The sequence below is a fragment of the Drosophila santomea genome, chromosome 2R (genome assembly GCF_016746245.2).
Source record: "Drosophila santomea strain STO CAGO 1482 chromosome 2R, Prin_Dsan_1.1, whole genome shotgun sequence".
Classification (NCBI taxonomy): domain Eukaryota; kingdom Metazoa; phylum Arthropoda; class Insecta; order Diptera; family Drosophilidae; genus Drosophila; species Drosophila santomea.
This window is the reverse complement of record NC_053017.2, coordinates 8,035,475-8,046,589: the sequence shown is the minus strand read 5'-3', so window position 1 is coordinate 8,046,589 and position 11,115 is coordinate 8,035,475. Positions and strand designations below refer to the sequence as shown.

Here is an 11,115-nt window from a genome sequence, read left to right as displayed (position 1 = left end):
GTTGTAACGTATTGTCTCCATAAAACGATTTATTTGTGTCCAAATTTTCAAAAGCTATATTATTTATTAAAATATATAGTGCGTATTTTCTGCTAATGTGAATCACTGAGAACAGTTACGGTAATAAACTGCGCACTTGTAAGGAAAACCTCTCATCTCTGGCCGATAACCGATTGCGCTGCTTTGACGATTCCGCAGCAGCTGTTGTAGAGCAACGTAGACAAAAGTAAATATTATTGAAAATCCACAGCAAATAAAGGTTAGCGCCTTGCCTAAATAAGTTGGTTACCATAACCTTACCACCCTAACCCCTGTCTCTGCAGCACATAAAAGCACTTGCAAAGTTCATCGAGAGAACATCAATCGCTAATCAGCTGCATTTGCCGAACTCGAAAAGTTCAGAAGAAACTAGTTCCGAGAGTGCTGTGATTTTCGCAGTAGTCGCATTTGTGGCTTATATTTCCTTGTTCCCCCGATCCAAGTACCATATAAATAAGAGCGGCTCGAAAGCAGGTTTTGCATTCATTGTATAACAGTGCCAAAGAGCGCAGCTGATCAGCCGCAGATTTAAATCCGCATCCACATCCACATCCACATCCAGATCCAGATCAGATATAGTATAAATAGACTAGAAATGTCGCAGCAACCTGTTGCCTTCTTAACCCGTCGCGAAACTTTCAGCGCCTGCCATCGTCTTCATAGGTAATTAGATTGAATCAAATTGAATCATTCAATTGCTTGACTCAATCACGGTTTGCAAACCAATTCGGTTCAATTTAAAACGATTGCTGCACTTATTTCCTCCCTAGCCCCCAATTGAGCGATGCCGAGAATCTGGAAGTCTTCGGAAAGTGCAACAATTTTCACGGCCACGGACACAACTATACAGGTGAATAATACCCCCTTAAACGCACATAAACGCCTGATTACCTGCAAAGTGCCATACTGGGTTCAATCAGGTATAACCCCACTAAACTGGTAATTTGAGACCGAAAAAGTGCCTAACCATAGCAAAACCTTGGCCGACAAGCTCGCTTATCAAAACCATATTCAAGTTCAACGCTCAAAGGCAATCAATATGTACTGCCAACCGAGAATTGATATTGAGCAATGCTGTGAAGGAGCATAATGTGGTGCAAGTGCTTAACTGATTCGAATAGTTAATTAATTTTAGATTGTGATTAGCTTAAGCATAAGAACTCAAGCATTACTTGACAGCGATTATCCCAACAAGTTTGAATATATCTTCAGAGATGTACTTAAAATCATTTGTAATCTTTGCAGTTGAGATAACCGTTCGCGGTCCCATCGATCGGCGAACCGGAATGGTGCTAAACATCTCGGAGCTGAAAGAGGCTATAGAAACTGTGATTATGAAGCGCTTGGACCACAAGAATCTCGACAAGGATGTGGAATACTTTGCCAATACAGTAAACAACCAGAATTCAAAACACAGCTTACCTTTCTAATAAACCTATTCTTTGTTGCCCTAGCCCAGTACCACAGAGAACTTGGCCGTCTACATCTGGGACAACATCCGTCTGCAGCTGAAGAAGCCGGAATTGCTGTACGAGGTGAAGATCCATGAGACTCCAAAGAACATTATCAGCTACCGCGGCCCGTATCCGCTCAACGGGATCTACAACCCCATTAACAAACGCATCGCTCACGATTCCTGCACCAATATATCGTCGGATTCGGATTGAATAGCAATTTACATTCGAATATTGTGACATCGCCTAACGAATTTTATTGGACCAATGCTCAGCGAACACTCACCCAACCTCTTAAGCACACGTGTAGGAAAGGACACTTACCATGTAAGGAAAAGAAAAGTTATACGAATTACACAGTATGTAGCAGTAAAATATGTTTATGCAACATAACATTGAATAAAACAAATGCAACTGAAATACTATTCTTTATTGCGATTAAACAAGATAGCTTGCATTTCTAACGCAGTACATTTGTCGACATTTGTTTAGCCTACGTAAATCATACTTCCTAAGCTAACGCTCTATATGGCAGCTATACATAATTTGGTTTCTGCGCTGAGCAGGCGAGCTTTGTAATTAATAAATAATTTAGTTATTCCTCCTTCTGCAACTCTAACTTATATCACGCTGTGTATGTTTCTGTTTGGAGAAGGCTATCCAACCGAATTCATGCCTTAGTTCTTTCCGTGCTTGTAGTCATAGTCCTGCATGTACAAGCTGCAGTAGACGAGCCAATCTTTTGAATCTGTGGGATCAGCAAGGTAGCGGTTTGGATCATTTGAATGGCATAATACTTTGAACAACGATCTACTTTGATTAGTGTTTTAGTTGTGGTTACTACCAGTAGTAAGTAGGAGCTAGTAGATTTCCAATCCAGGATGAGAAAAGGTGTTAGTTTGTTAGTTTGCGTAAACTAGATAGCCACAAAACAATTTACAAAGTCAGGTACTGACAACCTATTAAAATTGTTTGTCTTTTTGGTAAAAGCGTAGGATCATTTGTTCTGGAAGTCATGGGGTGAATTAGTTCATAACATATCACAGTCCGATGGTAACTCATACTCATAGAACGGGTTAGAAGACTTTGATTAAACTCATTTAACGGGTAGACGGAACAATAAATATGCTTTAGATATGTCTTTCTAGTTCCACGGAACAATCGCCCATTTATGGACTAAGCAGGGCGCTACTAATATTGACTTAGGCCCAAGTGTTCATATGCACCGAATATTAAGGCGTTAACAGACTTATCTCTTTGGATACAACCGCGAATCTGATTCGTTTGCTTAATAAATATATCTATGGCTAATAAACGGTTTCAACTATATAAAAAGTGTGCGCTACAATTACGTTGCCGTAATTTTACAATAATTGTTTATGGTTTTAAAGCATGTACGATATTATCGCTTGGTCTTTGGTCATTTCTCTGCCACCTCTCCACTCCAGAATCGTCCTCAGATGGTGTTTCGGAGAGCCTTACCTGGATTCCGTATCGAAATGAAGGGTATCCCGAACTCAAACTCGTTCTTCGGCCAGTACTTTAGCAGCGGCTGTCGCTGGGGCAGCTCCGATTCCACGTAGAAATAGGCGAACAGCACCAGCACCGTGTAGGCTGCTATGAAAATGAATATGTGCCAAAAGCCGTGCAGGTATGGAAAATTGATCGATGACCAGGCCTCGCAGAAGATCCGGTCATTAATCCAGCAGAATACCGCCACTGCCCAGACTGTCGTCGATCGAATGCCCAGGCGGTAAACCCTCTGGTCACTGACTCTATATAAACAAAGAGTATATATGGGCATTAATAAACTATTATAATTGGAAATAATTGAAAAAGAAACGCCAATACTTTTATGTTAATGTAGCTAAGCGTTGTGAATGCAATTATTAACGACACTTCTGAGACGACACTGAAAATGCTGCTGCCAGAGGTGATCATGACTCAAACACCTAAGGAGTTTCAAGCCCTTTTCATCCTAGCATTCCTGGGCTTTTGGAACAAGAACAGTGTTCATGGGGCAAACAGGTACTATGTATATAGTCCGGTGTGCAAGATGCCCTCAGTGAATCCCTTTACGTGGGACACAATGAGTAACTTCCACCGGAAGAAGCTAAGGCAATGCCACAACGACAGCGACCTTGTTACAAGTGAATTCGACTTTGAGACTCATCACTACCGACTACATGTACACGAGCACCTGGCCAAGCCATTTTTGAACAGGAAGGGCAATGCTACTCTGGAGTGCGAGTACCGGCAGATATCACGGGATAACTCCAGCAAGAAACCCGACTATACCTATAAGTGAGTATAAACATAAACTGCCGATTAGCTAAGGTGGTTCAACTGTGATTAGCTCGAAGCGTTCACTTTTCCACTTGGAATGTATAAATTGGCTGCATATTGTACAAAAGGGAAGGAAGGAATCGATAGGAGCGATTTTACTTAATCAATTACTTTTTCATTAACAAGGCAATTGGACTTCTTGCAGTCAGCTTAGAAGGTGTCCCATAAAGCACCACCAGTTCGTCCCAAACCACACGGATTACATGATTACCAGTTGCTATGTGAAGGACGTGAGCAGGCACCGGGAGCTGCTGCAAAGGGATGCCATTTCCTTCATTGAGGACCGCCTCCCAAAAGAGAAGGTCAGGGATTTTGTGAAGGAAGAAAGTGAGGTGCACAAACCGAGTATTCTTATCATGGGATTGGACTCCACGTCGCGCATAAATCTTCGACGAGCAATGCCGTCGGTTTACAAATTCGTAAAGCAGCCCGGATGGTTCGAAATGCAGGGCTACAATAAGGTGGGCGATAATACCTTTCCCAATCTGCTGGCCGCGTTGACAGGGGATTCCGAGAAGGGAGTAAGGGATTATTGTGATGTCAGGAAACCGGGCTGCCTGGACTCCTTAAACTTCATTTGGAAGCGGTTTAAGAAAGCAAACTACATAACAGCCTTCGCCGAAGATTGTTCATCCATTAGTACGTTCAACTACCTGAAACCGGGATTTGTGAAGCAGCCAACTGATTACTACCTACGTCCTCTACTTTACGCCATCGAAGAACAATTTAAAGTGACCAAGGACTTTGGATCTGCCTACTGCGTGGGTCGTCATCTCAGCTTCAGTTACGTCTGGGACTTTGGTCAGCAGTTCATCGATCGCTTCCTCGGCAGATCCCCTATGTTTGGGATTCTATGGAGCAACAGCTTCACCCACGATTATTTCGAGGGCGCCACTGCGCTGGACAACCTCTTCTTGAAGTATTTAAAGTCCTTCGAGGAGTCCGGTCTCTTCCGCAAATCCATCGTGATTCTGATGAGTGATCATGGCCATCGGTATAACACTTTGAGGCAGGCTGCCACAGGGTATTTCGAGGAGCGCATGCCGATGATGTTTATCTATTTGCCATCTTGGTTCCGGCGTAAGTATCCCCGTTTGGCGAGTAATCTCGGGAAGAACCAAAATCGCCTGTCCTCCAACTATGATTTCTACATGACCCTCCAGCACTTGCTCCACTTGGATAGCACGTCCGTGGATGATTTCCCGGATAGTCTCAAGGCAAGACAGTGTAAGAGCTGTCATTCTCTTTTCTTTGAGCTGCCCTTCAATCGCACTTGCCAAATGGCCGGAATCGACGAGAAATGGTGCTGTTGCCAGCCCACGGAAACCATTACGAATTCCCCGTATGCGAAGATAATTGCCGAAGCTATTGTGCAGCGAATGAATGAGCACTTAGTTAGCCAAAATCTGACCCATCTTTGCCACAATTTCACATTTGAAAACGTGGAGAAAGCTGACCGCAAAACCATCCTGTCCAACGGACTTAGTCCGGCTGATAAAAACGAGCACGTTTATATCATTATGTTCCAGACAGTCCCGAAAAACCCCATTTTCGAGGCCACTGTGCATTGGAATAGTCGAACCCAAAGGCTGCGTCACATAGATGTGGAGGATTTAAGTCGATTGACCTCCTACAAAAACGACGCCAGCTGTATAAAACGCAAGAACGCCAAGAAATATTGTATTTGCAAGGATAGCTTAAATCGGCCTAGTAAATACTAATTAAAATGTATAATCTAAAAGGAACGTTTTTCGCGAGCAAATATAAATAAATATGGAACTATTTTTCAACTATCACTATTATGTCACATATGTATGTATCCTTACTTTTTCAAGCTTCCAAAATTAAATTCAAGGGTATGAAGCAATTCCTGATAGTTGCGGCCCAGATACGTCATACATTACCCAACTTTGTGACAGCTGTAAGTCCCAAGGGAAATAATCAGTGGCCCGTTGACTACCTAAGCCAATATAAACAATAAGCCCTCGAGCTGAGTACTCTACTCCAGGTTTATCTTAATTACACTCTGAAATCGATGGATATGATTGATTGATGCACCGATGTCTGGCTCAAACCATTGAATGCCAGTGCAGGGAAACACCCTTTTGTTTCGATCTTTGGTCTACTCGAACCATAACATATCATCTATGACAAGGAATAAAATTGAGTAAATAAGTGCTGATAAGGTGTCCAGCCCAGTAAACTTGTTCCCAAAGATAAAGCAAAATCGCATACGTGATAACAGGGATGAGTGATAATAGGATACATGATTTATGGGTTTTTCGGTTCATTTCGGGTCACCAGGCGGAAAATCAGAGCCGTCTGCCTATCGGTAAGACCCTCAGATTTGAGTTGTGGCTAGGTAAACTCACCTCTGCAGCTCTGTGTAGAGCATTACCATGGTCGGCACACTCATGAACATGAGAACAAAGGCGTTAACAATGGGCTTCCACCATGACAAGCCCGTTGCAGCGATCGCCGACAACAGCATGAGCCAACTGAAGGTTTTGCTGGGAACAAAGGAAACCGAAAGTCGGGGGTTTTAGATAGCACCAGCCATAGCACAGAGGGGTTTAAAGTTCTTACCGATCGTTTTTCACGAACTTGGGATAGTAGCGCTTCGGATAGAAGAGCGAAAAGGCCGCCATGAAGACCCAGAGGATGGCCAGTTCATCCAGCAGCTGGCCAATTAGACTCAGGGTGGCATGGAAGTACATCGAACTCAGGCCAACCACGATGAGCAGCACCCAGATAACGTGAATCCCGGGCGTCACAAAGCGTCCGTACTCCTTGAAGAGCATTATCAGGACTGGCGGGAGGAGGATGAACAGAAAGTTGCTAAACTGTTGAAGCAAAAGCAGTAGAACGGATTTAAATATATATCTTTCCTTCAATGTTATTGCGTTTTTCATTCTTCAATTAGAGTGACACTTAAACATAAACAAGGGGGAGAGCCATGATCGAGTATCGTGACTACTAGATACCATCAACTCAGTTAATGGAAGTACTATTGCAAGCAGACACTGAATGCTTTCCTTCCAGTATGAAGTAACTGTAAACACTCCGATTTTAACAATTTTTGGAACGTAGATGGTTTTTGATAAGCTAAAATGTGAATAATTTAGGCATGTTGAATCTTAATCTGAAAGAAGAGCCTTAATCTCTTCTAGTTCCCTAGATTTTGACGTTCATATGTAAGCAGTGATCATGATGAAGAATATATGTATATCCCTTATAGGTTCGAAAATGCTTCTTTAAACCCAAAACATACTTTTCAACGAATAATAATTGAAATGGTAATTATTATGTTTTTCCTAGTGGAGTTCTATGATATGCAAATGTTTCAAGTTTTCTTTATGCCTATCTCAAAATTATGACCATATGTCTTGCTGTTGGCCGTATGAATAATTAATTGTGTTTGCTTCCATTTTTACGTGGGTCACCTCGGCAATTTGCACTGTGTCACGTAAATGCCTGAGCCAATCGAATAAACAGAAATTATTTCAACTTGGCAAATGGACGAAAAGGAAAGCAATTATCACATCTAAAGTGTGCATGGCACAACATTAGCATATTCGCATACTATTAAGACAAGTGATAAGGAAGTGGGCTCGACCCGTAAATATCTTTATACTATTTACGATATATATAAAAAGTCTCCCTTTGATATCATCAGAAGTGCCGCTGGTTATTGTGCAGCAGAGTGTCAAGATCGGGGTTATTCACTCCATTCGCTGAGCAAACCCAATTAAACAAAGCCGAAATGCGTTTCAAGCGACGTGCACTTCACTGGCCCACAAACGATTACTCATGTCGACCAAATCAATTAAAGCCCATTTCCATTATCGTTTGCAAGCGGAAGTATATGTATGTATCTTCACCATATTAAAAGCTGTTCTACATAGTTACTTTAGGCTCCCCATTTCCCATTGACCGAATTGATGATACTGCGTTCTATTTGAAACGCAAGATTGTAAGTTACGACATACTATTGTCTTTGTGTTGTGGAAATATGGGGGCTTTGATAACCTCTGTACTTGGGTCCACTTTGAGACCGTTCTATTTCTTGCTGGGAATGATAACTAATAGACTGTAAAACTATTTAACGGGCTAATTTAAAGATTTTACATTTTATATACTTTTATTGAGATTAGTAATTAATTTACTGATATTGTTATATAGAATATAAAAACCAATGTTTACAGTGTCGTCGTTGTTTTGATCCACTTTTAGTAGTTTGTTTTCATAAACTGCGTTGCGATCAACGGCTTGCATCAGACGATTAGCATTGATAAGGCATAATGAAAGTGAGACCGGCACATATCAAGTTACGACTGTAAGAGCGCTTTTTTAATGCAGATGGCTATCAATACAACTAACACCGCTTTTGTTTAGACAATTATATGATATACATATACATATATACAAGCGGCCGACTAACTAAAGCCAATAGGGAGCACACTATCTATGTACATGTCTTAAGGCATTAAATTAGTAAAAGAGATGATAACTACCAAATAAGAGAAGCTAGCCCTAGCAAGACTCAGTTTCAAGTCCCTGTAGCAGCCAAGGCTGAAGAGGCACGAAATTCCAGTCCGAGGGCAAAATGGGTGTCTTTCTTTTCCCTGCCAGCATATCAAGTTTCATATCGACCGGACAGGTGTGACGCTGACGCTCGGGGCGATAAGAAAACTGCATTTTCCGGGTGTCGCACTGCGAAAATGACCCTTTGCCCGTCTCGCCATCGCAAACGAAGCGTGGCAAACAGCATCTTTTGTTTACGTTTCCACTCGGTCTCGCTCTGAAAAGGTCAAGGCCTATTCACAAGGAAAACTCGCAGCTGTCTGTGGTAAAAAAGGGTGAAAAGCAATTTCAGCCACTGCGGCGGGGCCAACTACTAACTGGGGCAGCGCGAGAGCAGAGCGCATAAATTACTTTTTAACAAATCGCATATACTCACCGTGTTCACGAACTCGGCGATGTTGGATGAAATCAAGTAATTGCCCTCGCACCAGTCGACGGGCGAGCTTCCAGGCCTCAGATGCTCCCAGGCCATGGAGTAGATGTCCAGCAGCCCGCCGCCCCCCATCCCGCCCACTCGAGGGAGGCCCGACCGCAGAGATCACAGCTGACTTGGGGAGGTGATTCCGCTCGTTCTACCCAGGCACTTTGTATTTTCTTTTTCTTTGTCGCCTTTCTTTGCAATCTTAGACCAGCTGCAATAGCGCACTTTGCATAATAGCACGGTGTGCAAGCACTTGCGTGTCTTTGTTAATTGCCTTCCGTCGCGCTGCTCTTTACGGACCATGTACTCCGAAGTTATGTAAGGGAATGGTTCGTTCTTGGTGGCTCAGGCAATGGAATCTACGACGTTTGGGACGCTGCCGACTCGCACCAGGAACGCACTATTCAAAAATAAGCCAGCGCGCAACGAGCGACGCGATAATAATAAACAAAAATACCCACTGTGTGACCGCGTGCAGGGGAATTGTAAATGTTTGTCGAGGCGGGAAATCCCCTAAAAAATACCGTTCGACTTGGCGAACAAATCACAACAATACCGTTAGGGAATGTATAATGTACACATGTATGTATGTGTAGAATGTAGAACATTTTAATTTGTATAAATACTCTAAGACCGACTACCCACTATCGGTTTTTAATTAAGCTAAGCCTATCGATTCTAGATCTGATGCAGCTCAAACCCTACAGTTGTATTAAGAAATGTATATTTATAACGGGTGTTTTTTTTAGAGGTATAGAACTTTAAATTGCAATAAAACAACGATGGATTATTCGATTGACATGAATTTTATTGACATGAAAGATAATCTTGTGGCATTACATTTTAAATATGATTTCTGGCATATGACCGCCACGGCTGGCTCGGATGTAGTCCAATCTGGACGTCCAATTTGCAATGACTTTTTCCAACATATTTGGCCGTATATCGGCAATAACACGGCGAATGTTGTCTTCCAAATGGTTTAGCGTTTGTGGCTTATCCGCATAGACCAATGACTTTACATAGCCCCACAAAAAGTAGTCTAGCGGTGTTAAATCACAAGATCTTGGAGGCCAATTCACAGGTCCAAAACGTGAAATTAGGCGGTCACCAAACGTGTTTTTCAATAAATCGATTGTGGCACGAGCTGTGTGACACTTTGCGCCGTCTTGTTGGAACCACAGCTCCTGGACATTATGGTCGTTCAATTCAGGAATGAAAAAGTTAGTAATCATGGCTCTATACCGATCACCATTGACTGTAACGTTCTGGCCATCATCGTTTTTGAAGAAGTACGGACCAATGATTCCACCAGCCCATACAGCGCACCAAACAGTCAGTTTTTCTGGATGTAACGGTGTTTCGACATACACTTGAGGATTAGCTTCACTCCAAATGCGGCAGTTTTGTTTGTTGACGTAGCCATTCAACCAGAAGTGCGCTTCATCGCTAAACAAAATTCGCTTATGAAAATCGGGAACAACAGCAATCTCGTTTTGGGCCCATTCGACGAATCTACGCCTTGCTTGATGATCGTTTGGTTTCAATTCTTGCACGAGTTGGATTTTGTAATCACGCAAACCAAGATCCTTCCGCAAAATCTTCCATAAAGTGGATGGACACAGATCCAATTCCTGTGCTCGATGGCGGATGGACTCATTCGGGTCTTCCTCAATGCTACGCTCTACAGCAGCAATAGCTTCTTCTGTACGCACCGTACGGCGTCTCTGGGGATGCGAGTTATCAATAAGAGTAAACGCGGTGCGAAAACGGTCCATGGTTAATCGAATTAACTGCTCTGATGGACGATTTTGTCGACGATAAAATGGACGTAGTGCGCGATACGTATTCCGCACAGAACCATTATTTTCGAAATAAAATTGCACTATTTGCAAGCGTTGTTCAGGCGTGAGTCTATTCATGACGAATTGCCAAACCAAACTGAGAATAAATCACTTGACAGCTGTTAAATCGGTCGCCATCTTGAACAGTAATGCCAACTTAAAGTTCTATACCTCTAAAAAAAACACCCGTTATATATTATTTTCCTTCCTTTGACCAAGAAAAAATGGCCTACTGTCATCTCTGATAGGCGGCAGTCCACGTAGTGGCGATGAGCACCAAGAGTGCTCAATTCAAAAATGGAAGCTGTTGCAGCCCCAGGAGCAAAATATGTGAAAAACTTGTAGAAATTTTGTAAGTGTTTGTTTTAATTGTCCCAAATAAGTTCAGAGCTGCATTTGTTTAATAAAAATTTTATTGTCAAACGGA

The 11,115-nt window shown here is 42.4% G+C and overlaps 3 protein-coding genes across 6 annotated transcripts; 2 read left to right on the top strand and 1 right to left on the bottom strand.

The window, feature by feature from the left end:
• The first annotated feature begins 121 nt into the window (after positions 1–121).
• On the top strand, positions 122–1,913 carry LOC120444993 (6-pyruvoyl tetrahydrobiopterin synthase). 3 transcript variants are annotated; one of them, XM_039625028.1, is made up of 5 exons: positions 122–259; positions 324–702; positions 810–889; positions 1,285–1,430; positions 1,494–1,913. In XM_039625028.1, exons 2-5 carry the CDS (start codon positions 635–637, stop codon positions 1,704–1,706), a joined length of 507 nt encoding a protein of 168 aa, XP_039480962.1. In that variant the 5' UTR covers positions 122–259; positions 324–634; the 3' UTR covers positions 1,707–1,913. The 3 variants fall into 3 exon arrangements, with proteins under 3 accessions (XP_039480962.1, XP_039480963.1, XP_043861755.1); XM_039625029.2 differs by having other exon boundaries at positions 147–226; XM_044005820.1 differs by lacking the exon at positions 122–259 and having other exon boundaries at positions 296–702.
• LOC120444992 (alkaline ceramidase) lies at positions 1,909–9,306 on the bottom strand. Its single transcript, XM_039625027.2, has 5 exons — positions 8,800–9,306; positions 6,426–6,682; positions 6,212–6,349; positions 2,976–3,268; positions 1,909–2,241 (listed from the first exon to the last, which is right to left on the bottom strand). The coding sequence occupies exons 1-5, from the start codon at positions 8,926–8,928 to the stop codon at positions 2,171–2,173; spliced, it is 888 nt and encodes a 295-aa protein (XP_039480961.1). The 5' UTR covers positions 8,929–9,306; the 3' UTR covers positions 1,909–2,170.
• Positions 3,344–5,641, top strand: LOC120444987. Of its 2 annotated transcripts, none has more exons than XM_039625018.2 (2): positions 3,344–3,797; positions 3,985–5,641. In XM_039625018.2, the coding sequence occupies exons 1-2, from the start codon at positions 3,412–3,414 to the stop codon at positions 5,558–5,560; spliced, it is 1,962 nt and encodes a 653-aa protein (XP_039480952.1). In that variant the 5' UTR covers positions 3,344–3,411; the 3' UTR covers positions 5,561–5,641. The 2 variants fall into 2 exon arrangements, with proteins under 2 accessions (XP_039480952.1, XP_039480953.1); XM_039625019.1 differs by having other exon boundaries at positions 3,592–3,797; positions 3,966–5,641.
• Positions 9,307–11,115: the final 1,809 nt, after the last annotated feature.